At 38.0% G+C, this 19,973-nt stretch overlaps 1 protein-coding gene across 1 annotated transcript in view; it reads right to left on the minus strand.

Moving 5' to 3' along the window:
- Positions 1-19,973, minus strand: part of galnt9 (polypeptide N-acetylgalactosaminyltransferase 9) — a 111,250-nt gene that overhangs the window by 19,377 nt on the left and 71,900 nt on the right. The window contains exon 6 of the mRNA XM_033973392.2: positions 16,960-17,077. Coding sequence (XP_033829283.1) covers positions 16,960-17,077 — 118 coding nt within the window. The remainder of the gene's footprint in view (positions 1-16,959; positions 17,078-19,973) is intronic.

Below are 19,973 nucleotides of genomic sequence, written 5' to 3' on the forward strand. Positions count from 1 at the left end.
GCTGACCCCGACTTATACGATGCTCTACATTTTTTCACACAAAAGAGCATCAATTGGACTTGTTAATGATTTTTCTGTACAATGAGAACTTCAAAGTTTTAAAGTTGTTATTATTATTATTACATCTATTCCACAATATCAAATGAGCATGAGTAACTATGTTTGTGTCTTTTTACTCTTTGCCAAACTTTATTCATAATTCAACACTGAAAACTTGATCTCCTTCTACATCAGAAAGAATCACTTTATTTTAATTAGTCCAGCTTTTGCTTTGATTGTTTTTGTATGAAGGACTTATTCATGTTATTCATTTCCCTGTTGGATACATCACTACTATACGGATCCTCAAGATTTTACTATAGTTGTAAACATTTTTAACAGAGATAGTTGGAGACTTGGAGCCTCAAACCCAAAGAAATCCCAAATAGGCAGTAAAAGTTTTGTCAGCAGTGTCTGCAGTCTTGTGTCTTTGGGCAATACACTTCATCCACCACCATGCAAGAAAACATATTAGAGGTGGTGGTAAAGTGAATGGAGTCAGTGATGTATATGTTGATTGAGGATTGATTGTCTAAGTTAAATGACTCCACATTTGTACCTTACTCACCCTTTTGGGACCAGACATTCATTTATCTTTGTTTTGTTTTAACACTGACAATGTTTACATGCACCGCAAAAATCTGATTATTATCTGATTTCTGGAGTTTATTGAAGTGTCATGTAAACAGTGACATCTGACATCTGTTTTTTCACAAGGAAGATTATGCCAAAAGTGTTGTGACAAAGGCAAAAATGAAAGATAAAATGTTAAAGCTTATAGATTTTAAGAAAAATTTTTTAACCTTTTCTTCCAAATACAATGTGTCCATAAAGGCTCTTTACATGTTCTATTGTTACTCAGTAGTAGTAAAGTTTTTAATCACATTGCATTTTTCGTGAGTTCCTCAATCAAACATTTCCAGACCGTTGGATCAGAAGGTATGGACCAATTCCGTGGCCGCCACATTTACCAGATCTCACACCTCTGGATTTCTTTCTATGGGGCTATGTTAAAAATATTGTGTATTGAACAAAGATAAGCAAAACATAACAGATGCAACTGCAACCATTGATGAGGCCATGCTACAGCCAACATAGCAAGAACACGAGTACTGTCTTTATGTGCTTTGTGTGATTAATGGTGCCCATATAGAGGTGGATTTAATGAGGTAAAAAAAACAAAAAACTTTGGAAATCAATAGAACTTTGGAGTACAATAGAACAAGTCTGATTAAGATATGTTATCAATTGTCTTTATAATACTTTTTTATTGGAAAGAGATTTCATGGACATCCTGTACAACCATTTCTTTTGTTCATGTAAACAGAGACCAAAAATCTGATCTTATTGTTCTAATTATATGATTTCTGGCCATGTAAATGTTCCCATAGCTAATAATTTAACTCCTAATCTGTAACTCGGTTGAACTTGTATTTCAAATTACAATTAACAACCCACGTAGCACCATTACAAAGCCTGTTAAAACTTAAAAGACGACATTAAAAGTTAGCCTTACAATTACTGTGAGAGCTTGTGACGTTTAAACAAAAGAACAAGCTTTTTTCCAGCAGGTGTCAAGTGGAACGCCATAGCCTCTCTGCTTCACCGAGTGCCATTAATTTACTGCCAATCCAGGCACTAGATAAGACCTTTACACTACACATCATAACCCGGTCTCATTTGTTTCACTGTGTATAGAGCTGGAGACAATTACAAAACTGTCCACCTTCGAGACGCTTGCAATCATCTATACAAGCTACCAGGAGAGTTTGAATATGCGTTGGATATTGGTTATTCAGTACAATGATGCCTGGAGTGAGTGGATTATATTAACTGTCATGGCGGCCAAAAAATCTCAGAGTGAAGCTTGACAAATCCTCGCTCTTCAAAAACACACATCAAACACATTTTGCACAATTTATTTTTGCAAAATTCCACATACACCACTGCGCCCACTGTTCACTGTGTCGTTATTTTATTCCTGGCAGTTACACCAGGAAACATCTTGTACCAAGTGAAGTGGCCAAAATGTGTCATTGTACTCTGCTGCAAATCTAATTGTGAAATCATTTTTGAAAAAAAGTTTGTCCAAAACTTTTGGAGCAGAGAGCAAAATCAAGCCTTTTCACTGGGGTATGATTGTGAACATTGACTGGCACACATGGTATAAAGGTAAAAATGCCTTTTTAAATTTAAAACAGGGTAAAAACAGCTACAATTCAGCTAATACAAGAATAGTTTGGAGACAACTGCAGCCTTCAAACAATAATTGGATGCAGCTTACACACAGATTTTGCTGGTAATTTACAATATTCTTATAAGGTTAGGTTTAGGATGAATCACATCGTATCATAAAAAGTAGAATTACACAAACCCCTCAACACACATGGCAAAAGGCAAATGGACATGGCTAACTTGCTAGCTGCCTTGTATAGGAAGTAGGAAATAGGAAATGGTCATGGGCGCGGTTCTGGTTCCATCGACTGTGGCTCCAATTCACTTTACATTGAGTTCAGGCTTGTAAAATGTTAATTTTAATGTCTTAAAAAGTTCATATTAACCAGCTCTACATAATCCTGGTGTTTTTATTTCACTATTGTGTCTGTAACTCAACGTATGAACATTAATAACAAATCAGGCGTGTTCTTTCCCCGAGGTTGCTCCCAGTAGCGTTAGCAACAGGTTTGATTGACAGCGTTGCTAAGCACTTGCTCCCTGCTAAACCAGCGGTGTGGGTGAAAAGGGGCGTTACCTTCAACAGCATGGCTCCAGATTGGCTCTTTGGTTGCTATGATACTCGCAGAACTCCGAATTTGCCGCTGTAACTGCTAGCCCTGGGAAGTCCAACAGAAACAAGCCTACAAACAATCAATCACACACTAAATCCAAACAGCTGGGTGAAGTGTCTTGCCCAAGGACACAATAACAGTATTATAATTCCATTCCATTCAAAAAGTTGTGCAGTAAAACCAGCAAAAGACCAACTATTCACAACCACTGATCATTTCACGTAGAAGTCAGGACCCAGTGTTTACTTTCTCTCACTCGAATCATGACTACATGTGTCTATTGATCCACTACTTTTTCTGTCAGTCTAATCAAGTTTGACAACAGTGTGTGCCCCCGCGGCGGCCCTGATTACAGATCATAGTGCATGCGCATTCATCAGCAGCTGCCATGTACACGAGTAACGAGCTAACAAGGTCCTGGATACGGCCTGTTCTCTTAGGTGTTAATTAGTGTCAGACTCATGGTGCTAAGGCAGATGGGCTTTCCTTTAAAATGCATTTGTGCTGGAATGGTTGAATTTTGGTTTCTGTCCTGGAGTGAAAAAGCAGTGGAGGGCATCTTAGCTTTGGCACAGTTTCAACAAGTCAAGATGGGATGTTGTCCAGTATAACATATAGTAATTTTGAATATTGTGGAAAAGTGTTTATATTGCATAGATTCATTACCATGTAATCAAGCAACAGGGTCACAAAGCTTCCACACTGGCAGTTGAATCATGGACATCTGATGGGGGAAACCAGAGTGCCCAAAGGAGACCCACTCAGACATGGGCTGAACATGCAAAACTGCACAGAAAGGCCTGGGCAACCCAGAGATTGAACCCAGAACCTTCTTGCTGTGAAGCAGGAGTGCTCTCCACTGTGCCACCACAGGAGCTGCACTGCAGTTCTACAGACAACAGAGAGCAATAGATTTGCAGTTGACTATAATCTAAAAGGAAAGGTGGATTATACATTTAAAGGAATGACAATTTTGAACTGTTGTGTCTCTCATGTAAATATTATATAGATGTTATGAACAATCAGAAAATGATTACTACAGCTATTTCTGTACAAGTAAACTTGATTTTCTTTGTTCCGTGTCTTCCCAGTAGAGACTTGCCACCTGCACTTGAGATAATGACTTGGGATTGCTTTGTTGTGTTTGGGGAATTTTACCTGTTTCTGTTTTTAACTGAAACACTCTCTACGGTATTAAAGTTTCATTTGCGGCACAGAGTCATTTCCACCAAAGCTACACCTGGGTACAACTGTAACTGTAGAACATATAGATTACTGATGAAGCCACGTAAATGAACAGACTTTTTTATAGAGCGGAGCGATTATGAGCTGTTTTTAATCATAGGGACATAGAAAGCACACACAACTAATCCTCTGGTGCTGTTTCAAATGAATAATCTGGTGCCACTAACAATGTCTCCTCTCACCAGTAAGTCACTTATAGCCATGAAAGCTGTGAATGCCTCAAGGTTACAAGTCACAAGTCTCTTTTTCAAATGTGAAAAATCATCAGGGAAGACTAATGTGTTTTTATTTAAACTGTGCAATATAGAAGACACCAAGATTAAAATGGCACTACTTAACCTCATACAATACAGTTTATTTGGAATGATATCAAGTCAAATGTATTAACTAATATGGCATATTTAAAAACAGCCAACCTTTGAACAGTCGTCTAATTATTGCCATTCTCCTCTTTAGCTGAACTGTATCATTCCAACAATGTTCCTGCCTATTGATGTTAGCATTGTCTACTTCCCTAATGGCTGTTTCTTGGCTAAGATAAGGTTTACTTTATTGTCACCATAGGGAAATTTGTCCTCTGCATTAGACCCATCCTTCAATGCTGCTGGAACAACTTGTCAGGAGCAGTGGGCAAACAGCTTCAGATTTTGAGCTTGGTTTAATCAGAACTCCCTTAGTTGGAGGATTTTGTATTGGGTTGATGGGGAAAACGGAAAAGCTCCCAGAATAAAACACACCCAACCTGCAAGCTCCACACAGGAAGAACCTCGCACCAGGAATGGTCCTACATGCAGCTGGCTTTACAATCTTTCTATGAAGTAATGTGTCCCCATTTTTATAGGCGGGCATTACTTTAGTGCTGCTCTGGTCACTTATGTACAGTATTGAGTTGTTTTGCTCATTCTACCACCTCAGTGCAGGTACGAATGTTTTTTCCTCCCCCCTCTCTCCTGCCTGCCATTGTCATTATGAAAATATATAAACGCTGTACCAGAGCACGTCTTAGTGTGACTTGCTCTGCATCTATAACAGGCTTGTGTCAGAGTAGTTAAGTGTATGATAATATGTTTTTAATCACTTGCAAAACACCATTATTTCCAATTAGACCTGCTTAAGCTGCACTCAGTGTGTTTACTGATGCAGTTTTGAAAAGCATGGATTTTCTAAAACAGTGCCCAGCCCATTATTTATATATTAGCACAATATTTAAGGTTTTTCTCACTTGTTCAGCCTCTTTGAAAAACATTTACTGTAGTCCTTAGTAGGGGAGGTATTTTAACCCTATATCAAATAGCTTACAGGGGATTTTCGTAGTTATCCTTATCTGCTTCCTTTGCTTTAAGACTTCTGCTATCTTCTTTCCTATACTTCCCAAGGCTTTAAAAACAGGACAGCCCCTCCCTCTCTCCTAGACTGGATATGATCTACTCCCCACGGTCTCGTCTTTTCATTTCATGCCTCCTCTGTGCTGCGTGCATCTATAAAATGCAGGAAGTTGATGGAGAGACTGATATGGCACCCCTTTTAACTGCTCTTGTCAAAAAGGGCTCCGGCTCTTGCCCCTATAGCCTTTCATGTGCCCGCGTTTCCTTTTGCTTGTGCAGCCAAAAACGCCTCATGCAACTACCCTGCAAGTGCTCCATCCCTGTCAGAGCATCTCAGATCTCCGAGACATCCAGCAGCGGCAATTACGTGCATAGATTAAGTAATGGTGAGATAATGAATGAGATGAGCCGACGTGAGCTTACTTAGTTTTACTTAACTTTTCTTGCGGGCTTGACGAGCTTTGTTTTGTTTAATTAGTGCAGATACCCAAAATGATGCACGGCGTTCCCTGTAAATTGAATTAGCTTTTGAAACTTGGATTAAATTAAGTCAGGGAAAATGAGAATCCCATCTAATTACACCAGGTTTGTCGTGTTTATAATGATCATTGTCAAAAAGCAAATGTGTGCAAACTTCAAACTTTGCAGAATGAGAAGATTTTGAGATTATTTCATTAACATCTTCTCGTCTTCTAATGTAGCTACTGTATATTATTTTGCCTTTAATACACTCACACAATACGCTCTGTTTTGTCGTAATATCCGTACATTGGTTCCATTTTAAAATGAATATTCACATGTAGCAATATTTGTTGGCACTTTCAGTTTGCAGTAAATTAAAGTGTGTTATGTGGTTCACTGCCGTTTATCTCCATGGATCTTTCTCCGTGTACACAGGCAGATGACACTGCAAGGCCAAGTCACTTACCTGTGCCTACGAATGCATGAAAACACTTGTACAATGTTAATGCCATGCTGTAGAACATTCCAGCCAAAGCGATAACATCTGAATAGAGACAAGCATGTGGCAGCCTCATGGTGTATCTTTGAAGGTCTTATATTACACAAACCTGAGTCTTGTGAACTTGTTTTAAAGCTCACAAACTTTATAACATGGCTTTAAAAGATTGTGTGTTTACCTCATCCAAAACAGACCTGGAGTTGGGTTTTTTTTCATTCACATATGTCTAAGTAGTCCCGCATAATTAGTTTGTCTACATCAGCTACCTTTTACCTTTTGTTCAGTGGAGATCGGCAATTCCCAGGCTCAAATTATCCAAATGATTCTAGTGAAAAGCACAGTGGAGCACTTTCTGTATGACATGAGTGTTTTCTTTTTGAGAGAAGAACTCAGCCTAAATATGCAGGGTTTGTGTGTTAAACATGTGTGAATGAAACAAAACACAACTTCAGCTATGTTTTTGATGAAGAAACAACATTATAAAATAGATCAGAAAATAGCGTAATACAGGCTCTTTAAAAAGGAAAAAATGTTAGATTTACCAGAGAAACCAGGTTTGTCACATAGTTTGAGGCTCAGAACAGCACTGCATGTCACTGCTAAGCACACCAGACGCAAACATGTCAATCTGTTGCACACGTAAAACCCTAGTATACAATCCAGTATACGTCTTAAATTATATATATGCTCCCAACAGACTGACACATGCAAATCCAGAACATGTTGTAAAATGGTGGCAGATTGAATGCATAGACTAGAACACATATCACAAACACACGACATACGCAGCCCTACTCTGCAAGACCATATGTGAGCAATAAGTCAACATTAGTGGTGGTAATTTCACTCGAACAATACCTGATGTGTTTTGTCTGTTGTGTGTGTCTTAGATGGATGAGCTAGAACATACAGTAATGGAGCATGCCGTGTGTAAAGTTGAGTCCATTAAGTCCTTTGCGAATTGATTTAGCCACTAAATAATGCAGCTGTTGAATAAGACAAATGCCCGATCGATACTCAGAGCTATTGTGATCTTAACATATTGAGTATGGAAGGCAAGAGAACAGTGTTTTAACATAGACTAGATTACAAACTGGACACATTGTTACACAAGTTTATTCAGATGTTTTAGCTGGTCCAGAAGCATTTAAGGACAGACTTGATGAAGCAAAAAAAGCAAAAAAGATTTTTGACACTTATACTTATAAAATTGAATTATTATTATTATTATTATTATTATTATTATTATTATTATTATTATTATTATTATTATTATTATTATTATTATTATTTATACATGTATTTATTATTATTATTTTATTATTTGTATTATTATTATTTGTATAATTTTTTATTATTATTATTAAAATACGTAGTGCATCTTTAAGTGTAGCATAAAGAGCAGATAAGCAATAAAAAAAAAAAAAGCATTACAGTAGGCTGACCCAGTATGGACCCTTTGTTGCCATGGAAACATCATTAAAGTGACGCAAAACGGAGGAAAACATGGCCCACAAACGGCATTTAGTTCGCGTTTTAGCTCACGCCTGTTTCCATGGTGACTGAACACAGCTGGGATTTATCTATTAAGAGAAAAGACAAACTATAAGTGGTTCTCATGAGGCACTAATGGAGTTTTAAACAGAGTGGAGCTAGTTCACCTGGAAGAGGGTTCGACGCTAAACAGAAGGTCAAGCTCAGTGTGGGTTAATTTAGTGAGGGACAGTTTTGTACAGTCTCATAATATGAAATAAAATAAAGAAGTCTAGTTTATTTGAACCTGTACTATGTAACTTTTAGCGTAGGAAGACTATTGTCTGCTTGCCTCCATGATTTTTGGTTTGGAATATTATGCAGTATGACATTTAACTCAACTGCCTTATCTTTATTTAACTGCACGTGCTAAAAAAATATATTCTTACAGTAAGCAGGGTCGTCTCTCCACAGATCTGACCTGTTGTGACTTGGAAATAGGTACATTTAAAGCCACGTGGAGCATTTCAGAAGGCAATCACATGTCTCCCCCAGAAATGTTACAACATCAGCAGCCTGGAAACCACTTTTACCTCAGCTACTTTTCGGTCTCTTTGTGGCATCTGTTTGTCAATCTTCATCTTTTAGCTTCAAAAATCCTTGAAGTTATATTCAGCATTCTTGTGACCTACTTTTGGATCCCGAACCAAAGTGAAAGAGTCTTATAGTCACATAATTAGGTTTGAAAACAGTATCTTGTTGAGAGATACAACACTCATCTACAGATCTCCACTTGTGATCACAGAGGCATTCAACCAAGATACAACAAACATGGCTGCCACACTAAAACGCTCCAACACTCTGTGCGGTACAAGCTCCCAACAGCCCTCCTGATTCTGCTGTTCATCCAGTACAACAAATCTTATTATTGTGAATTTTAATTGCAGAATGCCACAGTTGTCCCAGATTTGAGGCTCTTCATGAGATGATTCAGTTTGTTGGCCTGCCTCACATATGGTCTGTGCCCGGTGTAATTTGCTGTCTGATGACCACAGGCTCTGAGCTGAGTCGGAGGCTGGCAGAGTGGCCGGTGTCTGCAGATGGTCAGGGCCTAGTGCCACTCCATAACCACGCCGCAGTCCTTCTCAAGGTGACCGTGGAGAGCGGCAGCCCAGAAGGGACCCACACAAGTGCTGATACAAAGAGGGAATGGAAAGTTTAAGTTATTATCTAGATAGAGGTGTCTGGCAGGGAAAAAAGGAACCTAGACCACGGTGAATTTCTGACTGTGAAACTAGCAAAAATGTGAGCTGAAATGAATAGCATTATCGGAATGTTTTTTTGGAAAGAACATTGCTAGGAAACAAAAAGCAAATGCCTTGAGTGAGTATGCTGGAGAGAAAATAAGAGATTCTGCTGTTTTCATGATGTTAAAGTGCAACATACAAGCGCAATACCCAGTTTAAACTAATACCTATGTGACTAGTAAAGCTCGTGTTGTTTTGTAGCAACTGACCTTGACAAAACTATACTAATTGCTATAGATTTTGACTTTTTTTTCGAGTACAGCTACTATGGAAACTGGTTCAAGCTTGGACTAACTGGTTGATGGCTCACGATATCAACTTTTTTCTCATGACTGGATCTATACTATATTTAAAACATGAATCTTTTGAGTACTATTTTGATTTCTGTACACAGCCTAAACCCGGTTGTGAAGGTGGTCCAAGGGCAAACATCTATAGCTTCGACATACTCCCAAAAGTACATCCATTTCCCGTTCAGCAGCAGATGTTTGTAGCATAAGTGTAATGTGTATTTTGTTCAGAGCTGGTATCAAAGGTTTACTATCTTTATGTTCAGATATAACTAACGGCAACACCTGACTGCATCTGCCAAACGCTTTGAGACTGCACCTGTTACCAAACCACCTCAACAAGCCATCTTTTTCACTTTGTTTTTTCTACCATCTGGAAAAAAGGCACTGCTTTTTCATTACCGGAAATGAAAAATATATGATTCATTCTGAAAGTGCAGCTAATACCTAGAAGAAAATGTAATAAGTAGGACGATGTGATTAGAAGTCGAGAATTAAAAGTGCAGAATCGAAATTTCATGTGGAGAAGCAATCTAATATTTTTCAAGTATGGGAGTCTTTGGAACCAGCTGATGTTGTACAGGCTCAGTGGGACTGGATACATCTGTCACCACTACAGTCCTGCAGAGGAGGAGGAGGAGCGTCATGGGGAAACCAATTGAGATGCAGCAAACATGTTGTTGGAGAGCAGCAGAAACTAATTCAGCGCAATATTAACAAGATTATTCGGTTTGTCTGTAAGTCTGTCCTTGGGTCCATGATCAGTGCTCCCTGTTAACTAAACACACAGGCTTTGGAACAGTTTATACTGTACATGTTCATTGTACATTTGTGTATGGCATGTTTCAGTATTGTTCCTTACTTTCTGTCCATGTTCCCAGTAGAACTTTGAAATCAGTGGACCAGATTATTCTTGGATGTTTCAAGGTCCCAGTTAAAGACTAGAGAGGACCAGGCTTTTAGTGTAGCTGACCCCAGACTCTGGAACAATCTTCCTCTGGGTATTAGAGCAGCAGTATCTTTAACATTTAAAAAAAAATCTCTTTTGAAAACTCATATACATGTACTGTACTGGCTAACAAGCTGAGCGGAGCACTTGTATTGTGTTGTTTTATCGTATTTTCGCAGGTTTTGCTTTAGAATCTTGCACTTTTTATTGCTTTTGTACAGCACTTTGGCCAGCTGTGGTTGTTTTTAAATGTACTTTATAAATAATTTTGACTTCACTTCACTTCCTTTATGTGCTGGGTCTCCATCGTAAAGATATTTTTTCAGTGTCTTTTTTTTTTTTTTTTTAATGGAAAGTCAATATGGACCAAAAACGCTATCTTGGAAGATATGAAATAAATAAATATATATAAATGAGTATAGTTATAAAGTTGCAATAAAACAACTGATAGAATTACAATGTCCAACATGAGTATTTCAGAATTTTTAGGTTACTTTTACAGTCCACTGAAGAAAGGGTTTCAAAGGACATCATACAACAATTTGAGACTATTCAGATGCCACCCAGAAGCAATTTTCAATCTGAAGATACTGGTCTCCAATTCAATTTACAATTCACTCACTTTTGTGCCATACTTTTGCACCATCTCAACCACTACATTTATATGCACATGACTGAGGACATTTTTAGCTGCAGTCCTGGTTTCAGACTGAGTGAAGTGTATTGCTTACTGACACCGCTGAGTTGCTGCTGCTGCTGTTTAATTAGCTCCATTGTCCTCACTACAGAGAGATAATGGCCAGTCACCTCCAGGCTCAACTACAACAAACGCATTACTTCAAACAAAAAAATAGTATGTTTTTAATGCATTATTTGAGAAAAGCTGTTCCTGTTGAAGTTAATAAATGTCGCAAAGTCCGCCCATAGTAAATCAGCAGTTTTCAAGATGAAGAACATTTTTGAGTGTGTTGATTAAAATGAGACGGCTTTAGCACCGCACCTTGGAGGTTTTCTTTTCTGGCAGTGCAATCATGTGGGTTTATTCGGTGCGGTTAGCCAGCTGAGGTGATTTGGGGAACTTTTAGCAATTTCAAATCAAATTTTAATTTTGCAAAAAGGAACCAGATGATTTTTTTATTTATTTTTTTATTTTACTGTTACATGTTGAGTAACTGGAAAAGCATGACATTATGCAGTAGAAACAAAATGCAAGCTGCTTACGTTACATATTTTATATACATTTACACAACGTATGCATTCTTTAAATTAAGCCAATAATGAAAAATGTCCATTGAAATGATCTACCATTTAGCCTTTTAAATACTGTATCAAATAACAATGATGTTTTACCTAAAGCCAGTATAAAATTCATTCTAAATCTCCCATATTGGACTCCAGCAGGACAATAACACATTTTCCAGATGAGGTACTGTCTGTATTATCCTTAAATTGCTATGCCAGTTTATTTGATTGTTGTGAAAAATAATTTCTTTTCTGTTATTAAACTGTTAGATTCAAAATAATTCATGTCACAGCCCTATAACATTCCCACACAAAAGATTGTCATTTTTGCTGACATTTCCCAGAGGTTTTAGAGGCAATTACAAAATAAATAGAAAGTACAAATTGAGCTGGAGACGAAATAACAGGGAACAGAGGCAGCGGGATGACCTCTGTGAGATTTGATGTAGTGTTTTACGGGACCACAAAGTATTAAAAATATAACGTGCCCTCAGGAACTTTGAAATGAAGGGCAATGTGCTGGTCGCTAAGAAGAGTGGGACCAAGTGGTGAGTGCAGAGGCCATTAGGAGATAAAGTCATATTGACACAGCTGGTATAGGATTCATCATGGCTGTCCCTGGCCTTTTGTCTGTTTGCTGAGGGAGGCTGCTGCAGAGCTCTGTGTCCTCAAATAGACTATGAGTTTAGTATGATTTATAAAGCGATAAGATCAAAATAGTGAAGCTGGCACTCAGGGAATATAAGTTTACCTCATTTCCCTGTTGCCTGGACTACGGCTGGTCTAACATGACATTACATTCATCGATTCATATGCGTTTCTGCCAAAGGGAGGAGTGTGGCAACATGTGAAGGACAAGTCAAATCCCCAAATAACTCGAGGGTTGAATGGATGATAAATAGATGTGGCTAAATCTGGTACTTTTCCAGAAATGTCAATTATAAGGTCCTTGTCAAGTCAATAAATAAAAAAAAACAAGCTGTTAACACTTGTTTCACTCCCCTCAAAGGGTACACTGTAAACCCTAATAGTATTTCTTACAAGAACAATGTGAAAAGTTTACTAAAAGGTCATTCAAATGGACTGTTTACTGAACATTGTTGAGTAATATGGTGTTTTTTTTTAACAAAGAGTAACGTTACAAGATTTAACTCAGTGGTGTTACTCACAAAGTTTAAGTATTACTAAAACTTTCCTTTAGATAGTAACATTACCAGAGTAAAATTAATAAGTTTACTCATCCAGGCATCCACTAGGACTAGACCAGGACTAAATCAGATACTAAACCAGGGCTAGACCAGGATTAAACCAGGACTAGACCAGGATTAAACCAGGACTAGACCAGGACTAAACCAGAACTACATCAGGACTAAACCAGAAGTTCTAGACAAGGACTAGACCAAATCTAAACCCGGACTAAATTAGAAGTTGAGTCTGTGTTGAGTCCAAACGCAGACTCAACACGGACTCGACCAGGACTAGGCCTGAACTAGACTAGGACAAAACCAGGGTTAGACCAGGATTAGCCCTGGACTAAACCAGGATTACATATAGTTAACCTAAATATGGTAAAAGTTGAAATTTTCTTTTTATTCTGATCTCTAGCCACTGTGTGCAGTAAAAGAAAGTTATTTTTGTCCAAAAACTAAGGTAAGGATTTAAATTTAAGATAACTCATGCTGTTGGCAGACATGTTGTGTTCATTTTAGAAGTGTGTGTTTTTACTTTAGTCAGGACTAGTCTATTATTGATTTCACTGTTAAAGACATTGCATTTTCAGTGCTGGTTCATCTTGTGCTTAAAGCTGGTCAAATGAGCCTCAGATTTGTGTTTTGTGTTGTTATTTTAGCCTAAATTTTGCAGTGACATTAGTAAGAAAACATAGTTGTCATGACTTAAAGAGTTTAAGTCACTACTAATATAGTATTAATTTAGAGGACTAACACTGACAGAGTAACTTAAATGCAAAAATGGTGTTGCTTACTCAAATATTTGAACATTATTCGTGAGTAATCATTACAGCGTATTAGTTAACAGAACTTAAGAGAACCTTGGACCTCATTCATAAATGTTTCTTAAAAACTGTTCTTCCACTTTATGATGATGCTGAGAGAAGTCTGCGCCAGATTCACAGCACGTTCCTAAGAAGCCAAATGTCTTCTTAAATGAGAGCTGTGCCTAATTCACCAACATCCAGCTGCAAACACCACCGCACTCATTTACATTTCATTTACATCAAAATTAAAATCTATCTACTAAGACACACCCTCTAAACTTCCATTTATACAGGATTTGCAGTAATACATGTAAAAGTGCGAGAGAGCGAATGAACGAGGAAGTCAGGTTGAGCAGACTACAACCTGCTGCTGTTTTACTGCTTCAGTGGCGATTTAAAATGTCCAAACACATGAACACACTCAGTGAGGATATATTTAAGCCACCAACTTGAAATAAGTGAGTGTAGTTATTGCACTTTCTGCGAGTGTATACATAGCGAGGGAGGAAGGCTGGAGTGGGGGCATGTGAGTGCGCTCTGGTCATGGGGGTGCGGGGGTGTTGAGTCCAGCGGGGCAGGCACAGGGCTGTAACAGTGGTCCATATGGAGAGCACTGGGACTGGGACAGGCTGTGGCTGTCACTGCAGCCTGTATAAAGTCTGTTAGACCAAATAGACCACATGCTCTATAAAACTTCTCATAAATGTTATTGGATCCAATATTAATATTTTTATAGGAAATTATTTAAGAAAATATATAATGTACAATCATAGAGGAATTCAAACTTTGTGCTGCATTGTCAGAGTAATAAAACAGTAGAATTTTTGTTCTTACGAGTGCTCCTGACTGTAGGATTTGTCCTTCCAGAAGAACATTTTAGGTTAAGAAAACATTTAGTGAATTCCAAAAATATTTATTAAAAGGTCTTAAGTACAAATTTGTTCGTAAGAAGGCTTCATTAATGAGGCCCCTTGTGTACAAAGTGGATTAGTAATATTAGCTGCTACTCTATTGTACTTATGTTACTAAGGTTACAGAGTATCATTGCAAGGACCTTCTGGTAACACAGATGGTTAGTACTACAACTTAAGCAACTTTTTAATTGACACATTTATGAGAGAAAAAAGCTTTAGCGTTTGCATTTCTAGCCTAGATCTTGAGTACAATTTTTTGTCTACTCTGCTGACTTCTGATAGGTAACATGACTATATAATAACATACACAAAACTAACACCTGCACATTATACAGGCTATTCAAAGTTTCTATCTGAAAATGTTAATTGCTTTCCCATCACAACACTCACAAAATTACAATGCATTGCCTTCCATTTAGTGCAAAAAACCCTGTGCTTTTGAACCAGCTGGAAACCTTTCTCCTTTCTGTTGGCAACAAAAGCCTCTCCAGCCCAAGTCAATTATAACTCCAGCATAACCTTTCAGCATGATCCCTGCTTTTCATCAGCAGCCCTCTCCATTCTGGGCACACTCGGCCATTGTGAACTAGCCCAGGCTAATTGTTAAACATGTCCGTGTCCATCAAACCTAGCCCTGAATGGCAACTGCTCACCCGGCACCAACAATAACTCTACCCCTGGACCTCAGTAGGAATAATTGTATTCAGAGACCCATCACCATTCCATTAGTACAGTATGAATGGATAAAGCTGCTTGTTGACTGCAGACCTATTCAAGCGACACTCAATGGACCTTGCTTTCTCTCGCGCATGTGGTTTATTTCGGACAGGCCAAATGGGGACGAAAAGGTAATTGCATTTGTGATGGCTTAGTGCAAATCTGGGGTCCTTGTGTCTCATGAATCAAAAGTTATAGTACAGAATATAATAGGGTGAAAGAGAGGTGGGGTTATGTAGAAGGACTACACTTTATCACAGACAACTCTATAGGGTTGTTACAGGTTTATTCGGCAAATACAGTGAAATTTATGCTGTGCTAAGAAGCAAGTAAAGAAGTAAAAGTGAGTCTGAAGTGGGGTAGTCTAAAGAATCATACATAATATCGCATTCATTCATTAAGAGTTATTAATTCTCCCATGTCTTATAAAGGTGCACGATGGAACTTATCCGGTGGAGGGTCCGCCGCCTGCTCCATTTACCTCAATACCTCTATGGAGATAAGCAATTACCCTCCACCAGAAAAGTTACATAGGACAAGTTACATCAATAAAAGAGAAAAAAAATCCATTTGGAGGGAATAGAACTAGCAACTGTATATTGCTTGGGGCAGAAATACTATTTGAAGTGGCTCATAAGGGATTTGTAGACATATTGAAAATTATGTTTAAATATTGACACACTACATTAAATGTGTACTCAATCTTGCCACTCAGAAAGAATAGCATTACCACTGCAAACGAGCGCACATATCATTTATTGTCATGCCCCAGACAGAAAACAAAAATGACTATCTTGTAACTGTCTATTTGAGCGTTAATGCGCTGGTTTTATGTAACACTGCTCCACAAAGACATAAAGTAATGGCTTAAAGTTCTGATATACAAAAGCCGACATATTCAAACCAGCACGGCACCAATTTATAGAATCAATTCTCAGGTAAATTTTCCTTTAAATACTTTCATAACGCTGTGCCCACTCTTCTGTCCCATCGAGCCTTTGAGAGCTACAGAGATGGATGTGACGACATTACATGATGAAGCAGGCTCTTTCAAGCATTTCTCATTCCAATAAGTCGAGGAGAGCGTTTAGACCCGAATGGTTCCAGTCGGCTGGAGAGAAACATTTTCTGAATTTAAACTCAAACCAATTCTTCAGCAAGTCCCTGCGCTCTCATGAAGCGTTAAATTTTACTCAAAGCACTAGCAAAAGCATTTACATTTTGCGTATACAGGCTTTGGCGCCGTTGGGTTGGCTGACGATTTGCATTAAAAGGATTCCTCCCGCCCTCCTTTCCATCTAAGAAAATTCAAAGTTTGCAAAGTTTAATCATGTCTTGTGTTGACGCCCCTGGGTTTTGTATCTTAAGCTGTCTCCCTTGGGCTGGAAACAGGAGCAGACCTCATCATAAGCTCTTCCTGAGTCTGAATATAGATTTCTCCTATCGCTCTCGCCAAGACCGCTCGTCGAAAAATTACCTCTTCAAATATTGGATTTGTAATTATGGCTTTTGTGTGGCCTTTCTGGTGAACAAATGCGCGAAAAAACTCCAAAGTGAAGACTCATTAAAAAGAAGCACATTCCTTCACAGCCAGTATTACCCCGGCCTATAACATCCACTGTTATCTTTGTTACATATTCCGGATAACTATCTAATTATTTCTCCCAAGCTCCTAACATTGTGGCACAGTGATAATATTGCATTGTACTCACCCTCATCCCTAGCTCGATGTTCTCTCCGCCGTAGACCTCCATGCCGGGGTCCAGTAGTCCGATCTGCCCAAAGTATTCTCGGTCTACCACAAAAGAGCAGCCGATCATAGCAGGAGTTCTGTAGGGAAACCGATAGAACAGTTTTAACAAGCTAAACGAGCTATAGTGGCTCTAAAGTGACCGTTTTTGGATTAAAGTTTTTGTCTGTCTGTGTTTGACTCCGTGCAAACATAATCTTTGGTATGAATTAAATGAAACAGATGGATTAAAATGTCTACGAAAAGTTATGAGGCGTTTAATCTTTTTCAAAGTTAAAGGTACATTGTAGAAGGATCAGCATCTGCTTGCCTGGACTTAATCATTTTCAAGGAGACGAACAAGTGACGCCACCAGGCCAAGTTACAGGTGAGATCTGTGAAGAGGCGATCCAGCTTTCAGTAAGAATGAATGTTTTATAAGTGTTTTTGAGCAATAAAAACACCTGTGATTGAATAAATGCTTCACACAATTATTGGTGTGGGGATTTAGGAATAATAATGGCTGCTCTGCCACTGCTACTTTCCTGCAAAACATATTAATTCACTGTATTTTATTGCGACACGCTTTCGACACATTTCTAACCAAAAATCTGATAAATACTTAAATGTCCTTACAAATAACATACCATAATGAACCCGGTTTGGCCTGAATCACTCTGTTACTTTACATAAGTGGAGTGTTACTTAAAAAAATGGTCTTACTCTCCTTCAGGCCTGGTTTTGAATACTATCTGTCAGCTATAAGTGCCGTGAGATGCACCCCCACAACATGACCCACATAAAGAGTGTTCACTACTTATCCAAAATCAGCCAATCAGGACGCTTTATTTCTCTTCTTGTCTGATAACGCCTGAGGTTATATACATACAAAGGTGGATGTGCCTGTTCTGTTTGAGGTGGTACAATAGAAAGGAGAGCAGAAGTGGAGCTGTGTTCTTATCCATCGGTTGACGTTTGACCCTGCGTGAATAGCACTACACAACACTGTACTGTATTTTATCATTTATGTTTAAGGCATTTGAAAGGAACTGTATGTCTATATGTTTTATAGGTGTCAAACAAGCGAGGTTTCTTCACAATCACAAGGTTGGGACAGGGAAGGATAGTAAATGTTCACAGAATTACAAAACATGAACATTGCATATTTTATACATCTTATTTGAACAGTATGTTTTTGCTGACCGGTCGTTGGAAAGTTCAAAAAGTAAATAAAGTCAACATACTTCATTTTATTCATTTAATTTTCTACTTTCTTATCTATTTGTCAAAGGAGCTGTGAATATTCTGCACAGATAACAACAAACACTGTTTAATTTTAGTTTTTTGTTGTTTTAAATACAGTCTGTAATGCCTTAGTCATCCAGGTAGGTTCCAATCAAAAGAAAGTTTAATTCTGTCAACTGGACAAAAGCTCTGGAGTGAATATGTTTCACCACTTTTTAGTTCTTTAGGTTACTTGTAGTTAACTAGTTAGGAGTTAGAAGTAGAAGTAATTATTTCTCTTGCCAAAAGTCTAAACAAAAGTCTATAGCAGCATATATATTTTTTTTTTTTGTATATTTCAGGCCATATTATAAAGGGGGTATATAAACAAAGTATATTTAAATCAACCCCATAAAAGCAATTATATGCCATATTTCTATTGTAAAGTGCCAGACGTTTACTTCCTTGATTACTATAGTTTTACTGCATGAGCCTCCCATCCATCACTTGTGTTATGAGATAGTTTATTTGACATGTTTATGCGGCCACAACTTGGGTCTATTATACTTTTACTGCAGTGTTTTGTCTAAGAATAGATCTCTGTGAAGCATGAGTACCCACAAACATTGGCTTTTCTCCCCTCTTGCCCTCCGTCTCCCACCGCGCTGCTCTGTCTGTGGCTCCTATAGCTCACTGGTTAAATCCCACACTGGTGACAGGAGGTTGTATGGTGTTGTTTGCTCACAGCCCACACTGAGAGTTCCCCTCATCACTCTCCTGTCTACGTGGCTGTCGCTGCGCCGCTAACTTCAGTGCTGTTTCAAGTGTCGCCTTTGGATAAGACCCCTCAGACACTTTTTAAAAAGAGATTACTTTAAATGCAAACACTGTGTATGTGTTTAAGTCAAGAGGCAGCTCCAATTATGCTGAGTGGATGCAAACTTATTATGTGGTCAGAACTCGAGTGTAAATGTGAGTTTTATGTCTCCCAATGTAGAGGTACAGCATATATTTTTAATGAGTCTAACTTTAATTAATGAGCACAGTTTTCAATGTGCTGTAGCTGATTTTTACCGCAATGTGTTTATTAAAGTGTTTCACAACTTTCAGATCCTGTCGTGTCCAGTGTTGAAAGGTAATAACAAGAAGTATTAAAGTGCTGTAGAAGTACTGTAGAATTTTTAGGTATCTTAAGTAAATTTTATAACGGGTACTTACTTTTACTTCACTACATTTGAGAGCAGTATCTGTACTTTCTACTCTGCTACATTTTTTAACTGGACTGAAAAGTAAAAAGTACTTTTCGTATAGTTTGAGGAGTTATTTTTTTTACCCTGTTTGTGGTAATATCCTGATTAAAGTTTTTTATTTCAAGTTTCGGCTTTGAGCAAACAAAAATAAATACACAAAATCCATAAGAAAAATTAAGAAATTGATTCGTATTGCTACTGTTGACCCAAATCTGTATGTTTTAATCAATATCACTACATATTAACACTTTAACAACACTTATGTGAAATACTTTTACCTTTTACTCTCAAAGAACATTTTAAATTTTTTGAAACATTAATACTTTTACTTATGTCGAATTTTTCATATGATGCTTTTACTTGAGTAACATTTTACCTGTGTATCTGTTCTTTAACTTAAATAGCATAATATTGAGTACTTCATCCATCACTGGTCGTGTCACTGCTAATGACAACTAGCATGCTAACAGCACACCAGCCTTATTTCCTGGCTTACAGAGAACATAAAGCATCACAACAGAAT

The sequence above is a fragment of the Periophthalmus magnuspinnatus genome, chromosome 9 (genome assembly GCF_009829125.3).
Source record: "Periophthalmus magnuspinnatus isolate fPerMag1 chromosome 9, fPerMag1.2.pri, whole genome shotgun sequence".
Lineage (NCBI taxonomy): Eukaryota > Metazoa > Chordata > Actinopteri > Gobiiformes > Gobiidae > Periophthalmus > Periophthalmus magnuspinnatus.